This window comes from Anolis sagrei, chromosome 10, assembly GCF_037176765.1.
Source record: "Anolis sagrei isolate rAnoSag1 chromosome 10, rAnoSag1.mat, whole genome shotgun sequence".
In the NCBI taxonomy this organism is placed as follows: domain Eukaryota; kingdom Metazoa; phylum Chordata; class Lepidosauria; order Squamata; family Dactyloidae; genus Anolis; species Anolis sagrei.
Window position 1 is genome coordinate 18,000,650 of NC_090030.1, and position 16,740 is coordinate 18,017,389.

Sequence of the window (16,740 nt, forward strand, 5' to 3'; positions counted from 1 at the left end):
CATTCACACCTACCTCAGACAAGAGTTCTTTCTCCCACCCTGGACATTCCACAGATATATAAACCTCATTTTCCTAGTTTCCAACAGACCTCACAACTTCTGAGGATACATCCCATAGATGCAGGCGAAACGTCAGGAGAGAATGCTTCTGAAACATGACCATACAGCTCGGAAAACTCTGAACAACTCCTTCGAAACTTTGTTTCTGTGTTCCTGCTAAACACACAACCCATAATTTTATACTTATACTGAATTCATTTACTGTCCTGATTTTAGATTTTTTTTTTATACTGGCAGCCAGCCAGGCTTTGAAGCTGCAAGACCATTCGATGCTAATCAAGCTGGCCAATTGCAACATTCACAGACAAGAGTTCTTTCTCCCACTCTAGACATTCAAGAGATATATAAATCCCATTTTCCTAGTTTCCAACAAACCTCACAACCTCTGAGGATGTCTGCCATAGATGCAGGCAAAATGTCAGGAGAGAATGCTTCTGGAGCATGATCATACAGGCCAGAAAACTCACAACAACCCAGTGATTCCGGCCATGAAAGCCTTCGACAATACAAAGTCTCAAAGTATCACTTGCTTTGGCTTATCCATCTTTGTTTGTGTGTTTGTGTGTTTGTTTGTTTGTTTTAGGGGGATCGTGGCTTTGGTGTCCCAGGGCCAGCTGGGCCCCCCGGACAGCCAGGTCTTAAAGGGGCGCAGGGTCCTAGAGGTGACCCTGGGTTTCCAGGGAGCTCTGGGATCCCAGGACGCACAGGTTTTGATGGAACTCCAGGTCCTAAAGGTATGGCACTGATCTTTAATAGTACCAGTCAGCATAAATAATACCGAATTACTTTGTAGAAAGAATCTACCTTCATTTGCACTCCGACGAGTATTTACTAAAACAGATCGGCTCCATGTAAACTGTAGTTTTTTAAGTATAAATGCTTTGGTGTGGTGGTTGAACTAGTTTATGCTTGACCGAAGTGTGCCAGAAATCAAAACTATACTTTGAAGCAGCTTTGAAGACCATTATTTCGGTTTGTTGTGATCTTGCATATCTGTATTGATATGTCACGTTTAGTGGCTACTCTGGAAGGAAAATAACAAGAGGTCAGAAAAGGCATGTAGCTTGAACCTTGGTTTACCTGATGGTTTCAGACTCAAGTCAGGATTTTTATTCTAAAATATGGTGAGCAGAAACTATGTTTTGGTGTTTTATCTAAGGTGAAGCCACCAGTGTTTTGTACCTATTACGTTGCACATCAAAATATTTATTATTTATTTGTTTGTTTACGCCAATTATATGCCGCCCTTCTCACCATGAAGGGGACACAGAGCGGCTTAGGTAAAGGTAAAGGTAGTCCCCTGACATTAAGTCCAGTCATGTCTGACTCTGGAGTGTGGTGCTCATCTCCATTTCTAAGCCGAAGAGCTGGCGTTGTCCGTAGACACCTCCAAGGTCATGTGGCCGGCATGACTGCATGGATCGCCGTTACCTTCCCGCCGGAGCGGTACCTATTCATCTACTCACATTTGCATGTTTTCGAACTGCTAGGTTGGCAGAAGCTAGGGCTGACAGCGGTAGCTCACGCCGCTCCCCGGAATCGAACCTGCGACCTTTCGATCAACAAGCTCAGCAGTTCAGTGCTTTAACCCACTGCGCCACTGGGGGCTCCAGAGTGGCTTACAAGATATATATACAAACAATATATTATATTATTAGCATAGTAAAATTCTGCATTATATATTACTATATTGTATTAGGCTTGGGCAATCCATGGTTCTAAATGGTTCTAAAGTACTTACAAAACTAAAGTTCTGGTGGTGAAAATTTCAGAACTCTAACAAAACTTTCAAAATTTAATTATTATTTCATTATTGGTGATTTTAATGACAGAACCTATTAGGAACTGCCATTTATTATGAAATTTTGAGAGTTTTGTTAGAGTTCTGAAATTTTCACCACCAGAACTTTAGTTTTGTAAGTACTTTAGAACCATTTAGAACCATGGATTGCCCAAGCCTATATTGTACTATACTATTATATTGTAATATTATATATATAATAATATACAATTATAATATCATTATTATTAGTAATATTATATTGTATTACATTATAATATTATAAATATTATATGTATATACAATATATTATATTATATTATATTATATTATATTATATTATATTATTAGCATAGCACAGAAGACAAGGTGGAACTGTCCCCTGGGCCCCTCTCTCTTCACTTTGGCCCAGAGCTGCAGTTGGTGCTGGGGGGAGAGGCCCCAACTGATGACATATGCAGGAGACAAGGTGGACCTGTCTCCTGCCTCCCTACCTTCAGTCCACGCCAGTTGTCTGCATTTCCAAAGAACTGCATATTTAGTTAGCCCCAGCTTCTGCCAACCTAGCATTTGAAAACATGCAAATGTGAGTAGATCAATAGGTACCGCACCTGCAGGAAGGTAACGGTGCTCCATGCAATCAGGCATCTATGGACAACGCCGGCTCTTCGGCTTAAATATAGAGATGAGCACCAGCCCCCAGGATCAAACATGACTAGACTAAATGTCAGAAGAAACACAAAGTTACTTTATTACAACTTGCTTTCTAGGTGATCCTGGGCCCCGTGGCCAGCCAGGGTTGGTAGGATCTCCAGGCTTCCCAGGAATCGGTGGACAAGGCCCACCGGGCGCACCAGGACCTCCGGGACCTGTGGGTCCCCCAGGTGAGAGAACTGCTTCGCAAATGGTGTGATCCAAAGATAGCGCAACTCAAACAAATTTGGAGGAACCATACACCCTTGTGTCTTCTTGCATTGCCTTCCAAGAACAGGAATAGGCAATTGTGGAGGGCTAGGAAACATTAGCCTTAGAGGGCAACACTGTACACTGCCCCCAAACACCCCTAAACTATATGTATTTTGTCCCCAAATGTCTCCCAACACCCTGTAGGCTTCTGTGGGTTCATATTTACCATCTTTCTTGTCTTAACTCTGGACCATTTAAGCCCTAGATATATCTTTTTTTCCAAAAATGGAAATGAGTAAAAGTAACTTCCATTTGAGTTCTGTATTTTTAAAAAATAAGCCATATTTGTGGAGCTTGTTTTGTTTCCAGGAGTTACCAAATCTATCTAAAATTGTGTACTGGAATTGAAAGAAATGTAATTATTATTATTATTATTATTATTATTATTATTATTATTATTTATACCCCTCCACCATCTCCCCAAAGAGGACTCAGAGCGGCTTGCATGAGGCCAAGCGGTCGGCAGTTCAAATCCGGGGAGCAGGGTGAGCTCCTGGTGTTAGCCCCAGCTTCTGCCAACCTAGCATTTGAAAACATGCAAATGTGAGTAGATCAATAGGTACCGCTCCTGCAGGAAGGTAACGGTGCTCCATGCAATCATGCTGGCCGCATGACTGTGGAGGCATCTATGGACAATGCTGGCTCTTTGGCTTAGAAATAGAGATGAGCTCCAGCCTCCCTTCTAAATTTGTTTACTAGAATTGAAAGAAATGTAATAATAATAATAATAATAATAATAATAATAATTATTATTATTATTATTATTATTATTTATACCCCGCCACCATCTCCCCAAAGAGAACTTGGAGAGGCTTACATGAGGCCAAGCCCGATGGTACATTACAGCAAAATAAAATACAGATCAACAAGAAATAACATCACAATGAAATAAATAAAACATTCAAGCAATAAACAATGCAAAACAACAGAACAAAAAATCAAATAGAGGATATGGTACTGGATTTGGTACCTTTTGGAAACAAACTCCACATTTTGGGACCATAACAGCCTGGGGAAATGCTTACTAGAGAGTATTGGAAAGGCTTAAAAAAAAATCTGCTCCTGGATTTTTCTCAGAAGCTATTTGTGAGAAGTTACACACCTGGGACTCTGCTTTTTGGGGAGATTGGGAGATTTGTGGTCACATTTCTCCATTATGGTAGTACTGCTCTTTTTAGACTATGCCTTTCTTTGGAACCATTGCAGCACTGCATGCCACAGGGAGTTCACACCAGAAGTATTGCTGCAAAAACCTTTGTCAGAAGCATGTCAATCCCTCATGTTCCTAAGACAGTCCTCTGAGCTTTCCCTCACATTCAGTTAAGCCATAAATCCATGCGGAAATTAACCACTTGGCACAATTTCATTCCAAGCTACCTTGAGAATGCCTTGTGGCTCTTGGCATGCATACCTCCTTAGCTGTATTGGATGGTCACAAACCACTTTTGGGTGTCAACATTGTGTGAAAATGGCAAATTCTGCCCCTTGGTTATTTGAAGAAACTCCATATCTCAGGATTGGAACTTTCCTGTTCAACGTCTTAGATGAAGTCTTAGAAGGCATGATCCTCAAGTTTGCAGATGACACCAACTTGGGAGGGAGAGTCAATACTCCAGAAGACAAGAGCAGAATTCAAAACGATCTTAACAAATTGGAGAGATGGGCCAAAACTAACAAAATGAAGTTCCACGGGGACAAATGGAAGATACTCCACTTAGGCACGAAAAAATGAAAGGCAAAGATACAGAATAGGGGACGCATGGCTCGAGAGCAGTACGTGTGAAAAAGATCTTGGAGTCCTCATGGACAACAAGTTGAACGTGAGCCAACAATGTGATGCAGCGGCAAAAAAAAGCCAATGGGATTTTGGCCTGCATCAATAGGAGTCTAGCGTCTAGATCCAGCGAAGTCATGCTTTATTCTGCCTTGGTTAGACCATGTCTGGAATATTGTGTCCAATTTGGGCACCACAATTGAAGAGAGATATTGACAAGCTGGAAAGTGCCTAGAGGAGGGCGACTCAAATAATCAAGGGTCTGGAGAACAAACCCTACAAGGAGTGGCTTAAGGAGCTGGGCATGTTTAGCCTGAAGAAGGGAAGGCTGAGAGGAGACATGATAGCCATGTATAAATATGTGAGAGGAAGCCACAGGGAGGAGGGAGCAAGCTTGTTTTCTGCTGCCCTGAAGACTAGGATGCGGAACAATGGCTTCCAACTGCAAGAAAGGAGATTCCATCTGAACATGAGGAAGAACTTCCTGACAACGAGAGCTATTCAGCAGTGGACCTCTCAGCCCTGGAGTGTGGTGGAGGCTCCTTCTTTGGAAGCTTTTAAGCAGAGGCTGGATGGCCATCTGTCAGGGGTGATTTGAATGCAATTTTCCTGCTTCTTGACAGAATGAGGTTGGACTGGATGGCCCATGAGGTCTCTTCCAAATCTATGATTCTATGACCATAACCATGTTGCAAAACACATCAAGACTGGGATGTGTAGTCCAGTAGCCCAAGCTGTAAAGCTTTCACCAGATACTTCAGATCCTCCAAACTGAATTTGGTAGTCCTTGCTTTTGGACTGGGATTGGACCTGTCAGGGTTTAATCTCATTTATTGCCCTTTCCACATGATACGAAGGAGTATCTCCAGCAAATCTCTGCATGTAACACATATTTTAATGCACTTTTACCCAAGTCCTGGAATGTCCACATCATGTTGACTGCTGATGAGTCTTTTGTCTACATTTATTTTCCCCTTCCCTCCATTCATTTGAAACAATCCATATGGTTCAGTCTTTGTTGTTGTTCCATCATTTCACCTGCACGGCTGAAGCTTATACTAACCAAACAGCATTAATAGTCTTTGCTTGTTACTGTTGGCTTTCTTCAAATGTCACAAACTTTCCTCCTCCTCCTCCTCCTGTTTCTCTTTGTTTCCTTAGCCATTATTTGAGATAACAATGATAAGATTCTTTGTTATTGTGCAATTCAAAACCTCTTGATTTGCATTTTCCTTTGGGGGTGTCATTATTGATTCAGATACTGTCACCAAAGACATGGGAGGATAATTCCACCAATAAATAAGTCACAACGGGAAAGTAGAAAAGACAGTTCTTTGGTTAAATTCTGTAATCCAGAAGCATCAAAATTTATTTATTTATTTACGACATTTACATTTCTATTGGAATTTTTGTGGAATTGGTTTTCTCCAGATAATAGTGACCAGCCATTGGAAAATGTTTCAGTCAAGTCTACTAGAAGTTCAGTGTTCTAGATGTTGTGTGCCTTGGTATTGTGCTTGGGTTAGATAACTGACAATATCCACAACCTATTTATTTTCTGGGTGATCTGTGAATCTGATGGGTTGTGGATTGAAACCATGATGTAGCTTTTCTGTCTAACATTGATGTGCTTCCTTTTGTATCCTAACCTTAACGGCATTCTCTCAACTCCCTCCTTCTGCCTGTGCCTCAACTTCCTGATGAGTTCTTACCATGATGGCTTTTCATCTTCTCAGGCCCACCAGGTACTATGGTTTCCTTGGTCCACCTCTTTTCCCCATCTCATACATGTACTGATTTTCTTTCCATTCAAAATGCACTTAGTTCTACTTATTTGTTTATTTATTGTGGAAAAACTGGCATAAATCTAGCTTCACGTAGTCCTACATGTGACGAAATGAAAATCAAGTGCGCTCCAGGACATGTTGAATAGGAAAACAATCATTTTATTGGAGATAATTAAAAAGCAGCAAAGTAAAAAGCACTATAAAGAAATAGGTAAATCCAATTAGGTAAGAAGATAAGCAGGAACAAAAAAAAGTCCACACTTCTCTAATATAATCCAGAAAACCAGGAAACATTAATCCAAGGCATGAGTATGCAAACATAAAATCCAAGAGTCAAAACCATGAAACAAGAAATATTTAAGCATGAATCTTCTAAGCAAGGCTTCTATGAAACAAGGACAAGAACTTAACTTGATTCCAAAGATTCTTCATCTGGTTACATTTCCCGTACTTGGGAATTTTATCCCCTCATTAAGCTATTCCAAGTACTCAGAAATTGGTTTAGCTTTAATTGAGATTCCCTTATCTTTTTCTGTTGGAGCCTGGCAGAATGCCGAAGGCACTGTTCGGCTTATCTGTTTTGACTAATCTCCTGCCGTCTATCTATTTTCTCCTTAACTTCTGCAGGTGCTGAGTTGTTTTCAAGCCCCAAATTCTGGGAACTCTCTGATAGCAATTCAGGGAGTACCCCATCATCCCCACACCCTTCAGGGACATTCTCATGGGAAACTACACTTTGAACAGGGATCTCCTGGTCATTCTCTGCATCAATATCATTGACCAAACCATTGCCATCTTGAAACTTATTGACATCACTCCCCACATCCAAAGCACCCGGATCCTGAAACACAATCACAGGCTGAGCTCCAACATGTAGTTCACGTTTGATCAGTCCACACACTACCTTGCCAGATAAAGAATATATGCCGCACAGATGAACAGTAAAGAATAAGTAGTTTACTCTTCATAGTTCAGAACAGTATATGTACAATCATGTGGTCAGTCGAATAAACCCACATAATGTCCTTTTAGAGAGATTTAAAATGATCTTTCTCTGTTCATGTGGATAATCTTTTTCAGCAACTCATGAAGCAAGAGCACACCCCAAACTGTCTCTCTCTGCTTCTCTCCAAGCATCTGCATAGCTCAAGCCAGAAAATGTAACAGTATCCAAAAGTTCCAGGCTCAGCCAACTCCCGAGGCATGGCCCAACCAATCACCTTCATGCATCTTATTTTGCAATTGACACACACACACATTAACTGATTTCTTATATGCTCCAACACTATAGTAGTAATGCAACGGGACTTGTAGTAATGCAGTGGGACTGTGCTCTCAACACCAATCCCAAAAACTGGCTTTAGAGTGTTTGTAAGCCACATGTTCTCCACCCTTGGCAGAACCCATTTTAGAAACACATGGCGAGTTGCAAGAAGGTGGGAGGATTGTTCTCCTATTCTTTCTGTTGGGTTGTACTCATCTGTTAATGGAGATTTAGTGTTAGGTACTACCCAGTAGTTGGAAAGGAGTCTCTAAGCCACCTTCTGGAACAGGGTTGAGAAAACTTGGGTTGTTTAGGAATATAACTCTTGCAATCTCTTGTCTTTGACAATGCTGGGTAGAGAGTTATAGATCGGAATACCTGGAGGGCCAGAGTTTCCTGTGTGCTGTATATACTCATGTATAAGTCTACTTCATAGGGCGCAGAACAATGGCTTCAAACTACAGGAGAGGAGATTCCACCTGAACTTTAAGAAGAACTTCCTAACTGTGAGAGTTGTTCAGCAGTGGAACTTTCTGCCCTGGAGTGTGGTGGAAACTCCTTCTTTGGAGGCTTTTAAGCAGAGGCTAGATGGCCATCTGTCAGGGGTGCTTTGAATGTGATTTTCCTGTTTCTTTGAAGGGGGTTGGACTGGATGGCCCATGAGGTCTCTTCCAACTCTATGATTCTATGTGTATCCTGAGGGTAGGTTTGGGGGTCAAAATGATACATTTTGATATAACACATGGTTAGGCTGAGGGTCATTGTGTGGAGAGGGTCATTATAGGGCTATCACAATTTCCCTGAAAGATCCAGACTCATCACTGTGATAGAAAGAGTCAGAGGGGTCATTGCTTATTTTAAGTTCTGTTGGGATTGATTAAGCTCTTGTCTTTCACAACTCTACTGATAAGAGTTGAAATACAATACTCACATTGTCCCATTGTCAACCCAGTTTTTTGGGGGTTGATTTTTTGACTAAAATCTCTAGACTTACATGTGAATATATCTAATACTGATAAAGCTTTAGATATACATAAAGAACTTGAACTCTACTTTTTTATCTTGGGAGAAAACACTTCTGTAGGCACTTCAAGATTCTCCATGGTCAGCTTCCACATCTGCTCACCTGGAGCAGCTTTGGCAACTGTTTTGTGCAGGTTCCAATTTCTTCATGTTTGGAGTCCTGTGAATTATGTGGTTTTCTGTGATCTGCTCAGTTTTGATTGAATTAAGTCCACATGGGTAACCAATCAACTTGACCATCTAATAAGACTGATGTTACACACAATTCCATCTGTGATGCAGTTTGCCATCATTCTAGCACTTCTTCTATAAATGCTTTCACTAAAGGACTGTGTTTGATAACGTCCAGGATTACAAGGCATACCAGGAGAAAAAGGAGACCCAGGTCCACCAGGGTTCGACGTTCCTGGTCCTCCAGGTGACAGAGGCAGCCCAGGTTTCCCCGGATCACCTGGCCTCCCAGGGCCCCCAGGTCCATCTGGGCCACCTGGACGAGATGGAATTCCAGGATTCCAAGGTAAAATTCTTTTGGGCTTTTATAAGTGTTGGAAACTGATAGTTGCGTATTAACAGATGACTTCGGACAAGGGTTTGCATCTGATTCAGTGGGGATGGTTTTAGTGTATCTTAGGTTTTCTTCATTACAGATATTCTATTTAATCTAAGACTTGAGTGGGCCTTTTTAATAGTGTAGCCCTCTTCCTATTCCACAGATGTGTGCCATCCTGTGTCTTACTGTTAGAATATGGGGAAATCCCTTTGTCAACAAGAGCTTGGCGGTAGGCACTTAAATATTGGCTTAACATCAGTGTTTTCAGACTGGGCTCAAATCTGATTCACCATCTCACCAAGGATGATTATAATAGGAACTGGCTCAAGCTTAACTCTAAAAAAAATCCTCTTCTATTGGCCTCTCTTCATCCCTCTTATCTCATCTGGATTTTGACATGGCACTTAAATCTATTAAACGAAGATTGTGGGACATTTGCCTTCTGTGAGCTGAGTTCTCACTCATATGTTTCTTGTTTCCCAAATGCCCTGAGAATATACTATGCTGGGTCTCTCCATAAAGCAAAATATCTGAAGAACTTGACTGTGGCCAAATATCACTGATTATTCTCCAAGGCAAGGTGCAATGTGTTTCCATCCAAAGTGCTTTGACCTAGATTTGCAGGAGTCCCATACAAGGCGATACTTTTATTTATTTATTTATTTATTTACTCTCTCTCTCTCTCTCTCCCTCTCTCTCTATATATATATACACACACACACACGCACACAATATTTATTTATAATAAATTTATTTATTTATTTATTTGCTATATATGCTTTGCCCTTTTAAAAACCAGGATGTTGAATGCATGCATCACATCTTATTGTCCTGCAGTGTTTACATGCAGGTTCAGATACATATTATTAACCCACTACTTAAAAAACCTACCTGGTAGATCAGCCCAATTCCAGGTGAAGTTTTTGCTAGGTGACAATTTCCCCCATATGATCTTGTCTGTTGCCAAGTTTCTCTCTGAGGTAGCCAGGATAAGACAACTTCCTGTATCGGATTCGAGTTGAAACTTGCCTTGTATATATTTTCAGTGTTTTTACCCTTGTTTGTGTGCATCTGCCATTGCACTTGCCCTGCATTTAAGTGGTCTTATTAGTTTATCAATCTGTTGGCAGTTGTGCACTTTTTACCACTGAGAGAATTGGGTCTTTGGACCATAATAAAGTTTGATTGAATATTGTTTCAAATTAATTAATAATGAATGCAGAATATGCATACAAATTTCAAGTCATCACGATGGGAGGCAGTATTCAAATCCACTGATATATATATATATATATATATATATATATATATATATATATATATATATATATATATATATATTGGGGTGGGGGGAGTTCATGGAAAAGTACAATAATGGTTTTCATGGTATTCTACCTGTAAAAACCCCTCCAAATCTAAAGCATTAATAATGGAAAGTGATAGATCTGTTTGACCAAGCATATATTGGGACCAGACCTACTAAGGCTTTCCAGTCCTTTCTGTTAGGCATGACAGTCAGTCCTTGGGTCATCTTCACTAGCAAGTAAAGTAATTAACAGCACATAGACAGGGTCAGGCAATAGCACAGCTGGTAAATCTCCACCAGCAGCAATAAGATCTACCAACTGAAAGCTTGCCAGTTCAAAGCCTGGATCAGAGTGAGCATTTGACTGTCACTGTTTACCTAAGCAATTCAACTTACAGCTTAGAGCTCTAAGTAGAGAAATTAGGTACTGCTAAAAAGTGGGGGAGGTATTTTACGACACCATAAAAGAGAAAGACCAGAAAATGCCAGTGACCAAACTGAAGGAGGAAGTCCTAATGGCTCTTTGTCATAAAGGATGGAGCAACAGCACCCCCCTGTGGCTGGATTTGAGCACAACCTCAAAGATGCTGAAAAGCTGGATGTTGACACAACATACCTCCTTTCTGTCTGTTCTGTCCTGTCTATCCAAACGGCATTGAATGTTTACCGCATATGTGTACTGTGATCCATGTATACATAGATATCTGTGGCTTTATACTGTGATCCACCCTAAGTCCCCTTGGGTGGAATATAAATCTATTATTATTATTATTATTATTATTATTATTATTATTATTATTATTATCATCATTATAGCTTATGATAACATTATCATTTTTAATGTTTTGATTGCAGGTGAGTTGTTTTTGCACTACATTTCTAGCGGGTTCCAGTTTGTCACCATAATCTTATGAGATGGAAGGCAGTCCAAAGATTTTAGGGGGAGGTAGATTCAGAATAAAATTGTGATCCTATTCCTTTAGGTGGCAAAGGCGAGATGGGCGTGATGGGGGCACCTGGACCACCAGGTTCTCCTGGAACCCCTGGAAGGAGTGGTCTTCCCGGTCTAAAAGGTAAGGTCTATGTTGCTGTCTGTTTTCATGGTGGTGGATTTATTGCAGCTTTGGGGTATGGGTCATGGAGATATATGCATGGATACATGTGGCAAGTACTTGAAATCTCAAGTACTTTATAAACAGAAGAGGTAGACTATGCACTTTGCTTTGCAGGTACTTTGGTTGCAACGTTTGAGTGGAATTGACTCTTCATTAGCCAGCCTTTAGTTCACAAATCACTGTTAGGCATACATTATGTTGTGTGTATGTGTGTGATATTGTGGACCACCCTAACCCATTTGAAGAAGCGTGCAGTAACGAACAGTGTTTTAGGCATTGCACTTTTTGAATTTTTTGAATTAGACCAGTGCCTTGACAATGCTAAGGATTTTTTTTCATGTCAGGAGCAACTTGAGAGATTGCAAGTCGCTTCTGGTATGATAGAATTGACCGTCTGCAAGGACGCTGTTCCAGGGTAGGCCCAGATGTTTTTGATGTTTGACCATCCTTGTGGGAGGCTTTTCTCATGTCCCTGCATGGGGAGCTGGAGCTGACAAAGGGAGCTCATCCACGCTCGTCCCAGATTTGAACCTCCAACCTGTCAGTCTTCAGTCCTGTTGGCACAAGGGTTTAACCCATTACTTCACCGGGAGCTCCTACATCGTGCTAAGGATGTCACCATAGAATGCCATACCTTTCCTTGTGGCTTGTGTTTTCATATATGCGTTTTATGGAATGTATTTTAGTATTGCGATGTATTTTAACTACGTTGTGACCCGCCATGAGCTGTAAAGGGAGGCAAGTAAGTAAATAAATAAATAAATTATTACTGCATAGTATTGATATAGTAGTCTGCATCCGTGACACATTCTTTGCCTTTGGCTACCTCTTAGGCAATGATGGCTTACCTGGCCCAATGGGCCGCACTGGATCCATGGGGCAAAAAGGCAGCAAAGGGGAGGCAGGTCTTCCTGGACTTCCAGGGAAAGTCGATCTAGACCGGTTGGGCTCCAAAGGAGAAAAAGGAGAGCCAGGAACTCCAGGTGAGCAACCCTTATTTCTGTATTTTCCCCTGACATAATAGAGATCTCTTATTTAACCTCAGCTTGTAATATGGGAAACCTTGTTGGGTGCATGTGTTCCCATTTCCCTTTGTTTCTTGCTGGGATTTCCTTCACTGTGGATATACCAACCTCTTAATGCAGGAAATGCATCCTCTATTGTATTTCAATTTGACCATGTACCTGGATATAAATAGAAGTCATTTTCATTTCTTTTCTTGAAGGTATGCCTGGCCCAACGGGGCTGAAGGGCTATCAAGGCATCCCAGGCGACCCAGGCCCTCCTGGACTAGTTGGACAGCCAGGAACACCAGGACTTTCAGGTGAGAAATCAAAATGCTGACATGCATATGCATGGGTATACCTCAGGTAACAAAATAATAATAATAATAATAATAATAATAATAATAATAATAATAATAATAAGAAGAAGAAGAAGAAGAAGAAGAAGTGGATAATAGATCCCAAATGCAGACTCTGCAAGGAAGAAGATGAAACAATAGATCACAACCTCAGTTGCTGCAAGAAGATCGCGCAGACAGACTACAAGCAGAGGCACAACACCATTGCGCAGATGATTCATTGGAACTTGTGCCACAAATACCATCTGCCTGTGACAAAGAACTGGTGGGATCACAAGCCGGAAAAAGTTACCGAGAATGAACACGCCAAACTCCTCTGGGACTTCCGGATTCAGATAGACAGAGTTTTGGAGTATAATACTCCTGATCTCACAATCATGTTAAAAAACAAAGTATGGATCGTCAATGTCACAATCCCAGGTGACAGCTGGATTGCAGAGAAACAACTGGAAACGCTGACACGATATGAGGATTTACAGATCGAACTGCAAAGACTCTGGCACAAGCCAGTCAAGGTGGTCCCAGTGGTGATCGACACACTGGGTGCAGTGCCTAAAGACCTTGGCCTGTATTTAAACACAATTGGCGCTGACAAAATTACCATCTTCCAGCTGCAGAAGGCCACCTTACTAGGATCTGCACGCATCATTCGCCGATACATCACACAGTCCTAGACACTTGGGAAGTGTCCAACGTGTGATCCAATTCAGTAGCCAGCAGAGTGTCTGCTGTGGACTCATCTTGTTGTGTTTCAAATAATAATAATAATCTTTATTTATACCCCGTCACCATCTCCCCAAAGGGAGTTGAAGTCCAAAACACCTAAAGGGCCAAGGTTTGCCCATGCCTGGTCTAAGTCATCTTCCTGTGAATTCGGAAGCTTGAGAGCTAATGGCATAATAACTCTTTTCGACTATATGAGCATTTGCTGTTAGAAATGAGTGTTTACTATCAATCTATGTTTTCTTTAGGTCCTAAAGGCGATCGAGGATTATCTGGACCCCCTGGACCAACTGGCCCCCCGGGACAGAAAGGTTCCAGTGGCGAAATGGGTCTGCCAGGTAGGATAGGATGGGTTTTCACCCTGATTTATTGTTGAGACGAATTTTGTGGTGGGAAATTTTGTACTAATATTCTTATAGGAGCCAGTGGTGGAACTCAAATTTATCTCATGCAAGTCTTTAATAAGTTTCATTAGAAATATTTCATATCAATCAATCAATTCAGAATATATCTAAGCTATACATTTGTAGTAGTTAAAGGTTTTTGAATATTTACATAAAACTGGAATTTAAGAGAAGAGTGTCCAACTCTAATTAAACCATTGTTCTAACCTTCCTCAATGTTAATGTGCTTATGTATCTTTCCAATAATAATCAAGATAATAAAATAATAAATGAAATAAAAATAATAATAATACAGTAAAATAATGAAAATGTAGTAATAAAAACAATAATAGAGTAAAATAATAAATGTAATAATAATAATAAAGTAAAATAATAAATGTAACAATAATAGAGAAAAGCATCAATGTAATAATAATAATAATAATAAATAGAGTAAAATAACAAAGTCATAAAGATAATAATAGAATAAAATAATGTAAATGTAATAGTAGCAATAGTAATAGAGTAAAAATTATAAATGTAATAGTAATAATAAATAGAATAAAATAATAAATGTAATAATAAATAGAGTAAAATAATAAGTATAATAATAACAACAATAATAATAGAATAAAATAATAAGTTTAATAATAAATAGAGTAGAATAAGAAATGTAATATTGATAATAATAAATAGAGTAAAATAATAAGTGTAATAATAATAATAGTAACAAAGTAAAATAGTAAATAACTTTGGCTTGAGTATAAGCCGAGAGGGGCTTTTTCAGCCTTAAAAAGGCCTGAAAAACTCGACTTATACTCGAGTATATACAGTATGTGGTGTGAAAGGGGTAAAGCTAGTCTCCCATTGCAAGCCTTCCCAGTTTTATGTTGACCTTCTTGCCAATTTGAACCTTCTGCCAAGCTTTGTTGTTACATGTTGGGCAGGTCCTTCTGGTGCAAAAGGTTTGCAAGGCATCGCAGGACGTCCTGGGCAGCCTGGTTCTCCTGGACTTACCGGACTGAAGGGAGAAAAAGGCAACCCTGGATTTTCAGACATCGGTATTCCGGGTCCTCCGGGTCCAAAGGTATGTTTCGAGAATGTTGCCTTTTTCCAAGTGGACTTTATCAGTGTCCTATATAAAGCTCTTTGCCTCTCGCTGAGTAAACAAAAAATAAATATTGTAGATATGTATGAGAGAGAGGTGCCCCCCACTTATTTAACAGGTCTCATTTATGACACCATAAAAATCTCCAGCAAGCATGCAAAGAATGAGGAAGTACTTCATCAGTAAATAAAATAAATATTGTAGATATGTACGAGAGAGAGGTGCCCCCCACTTATTTAACAGGTCTCATTTATGACACCATAAAAATCTCCAGCAAGCATGCAAAGAATGAGGAAGTACTTCCTCAGTAAATAAAATAAATATTGTAGATATGTACGAGAGAGAGGTGCCCCCCACTTATTTAACAGGTCTCATTTATGACACCATAAAAATCTCCAGCAAGCATGCAAAGAATGAGGAAGTACTTCATCAGTGTCACAAATGGACAGTGAAGCAACAGCTCCCCTGGTGGCCAGAATACCCTCATGAAAAAACTAAAATGTTCAATAGCCTCTGTGTGTCTGTCTATATATGCTGTGTGTCTATGGCATTGAATGTTTGCCATGTACATTGTAATCAGCCCTTAGTCCCCTGCGGGGTGAGAAGGGCGGAATATAAATATAAAAGTCGCTTCACTGTCCATTTGAGACACTGATGGAGTACTTCCTCATTCTTTGTTTGGTTGCTTGCTGGAGATTTTATGGTGTCGTAAATTAGTTAAATTAGCCTCACCACATATGCGTTACCTAAATTTCCTACTTGACAGATGCAACTGTCTTTCGGGCTGCAAAGGTCGAAAGCAAGCTACACACAATGGTTGGAAGCTCACTCCGCCCCGGGGTGGTTTCGAACTCATGACCTTTTGGTCAGTGGTGATCTTAATGCAGCTGACTCCCAGCCAGCTGCGCCACAGTCCCGGTGTGTACATCTGGTGCCCATTCCCCAATTTGGGCCTTTCCATATGACCCAGATACAGGGCCCTGTTTTATGATCCCAAATGGGACAGAGACATCCAACCAGTTTCCAAAACCTCACTTGAGCTACTCCTGCCTCCCTTATCCAATGGCTGCTGGACATACCCTTGTTTTTGACCTGTCCTGTTGCCTTCCAGGGAGACGCAGGGCCGCCTGGCTACCGAGGGAGTCCCGGTGTCAAAGGGACTCCTGGCAACCCTGGTTTACCAGGTTTGTCTGGTAACCCAGGTGCAAAGGGTGAAATGGGCCTCCCCGGCTTCCCAGGTAATTCCTTTCTTGTTTCATTTGACAGTTGTTTCTTCTTGTTTTTCTCCATGCTTTCATGCTTTGGCTTCAGAGTCAGGTAATTCTTCTTCCTTCTTATGGTTGTCTTTTACTGGTAGTCATACGGTGGACTTTGGAATAACATGAATAAAGGGTGAAGTCAAGACATTGTTCAGGGAAATTAAATCTACTTACCTTCTTCCAGTTCCCATCAGTCCTGGCTGGCATGGTATAACGAATCCAACCCGCTGTACCACCAAATTATAACAATGACACCGCTACAGATTTGCTAATCAAAAA

At 40.6% G+C, this 16,740-nt stretch overlaps 1 protein-coding gene across 1 annotated transcript in view; it reads left to right on the forward strand.

The window, feature by feature from the left end:
* The window catches only part of COL4A5 (collagen type IV alpha 5 chain), a 139,911-nt gene that overhangs the window by 89,562 nt on the left and 33,609 nt on the right, over nt 1–16,740 (forward strand). Inside the window, exons 29-37 of the mRNA XM_060756218.2 lie at nt 644–794; nt 2,611–2,724; nt 9,004–9,171; nt 11,494–11,583; nt 12,459–12,608; nt 12,851–12,949; nt 13,960–14,049; nt 15,042–15,181; nt 16,314–16,440. Of these exons, the coding sequence (XP_060612201.2) occupies nt 644–794; nt 2,611–2,724; nt 9,004–9,171; nt 11,494–11,583; nt 12,459–12,608; nt 12,851–12,949; nt 13,960–14,049; nt 15,042–15,181; nt 16,314–16,440 (1,129 nt within the window). The remainder of the gene's footprint in view (nt 1–643; nt 795–2,610; nt 2,725–9,003; nt 9,172–11,493; nt 11,584–12,458; nt 12,609–12,850; nt 12,950–13,959; nt 14,050–15,041; nt 15,182–16,313; nt 16,441–16,740) is intronic.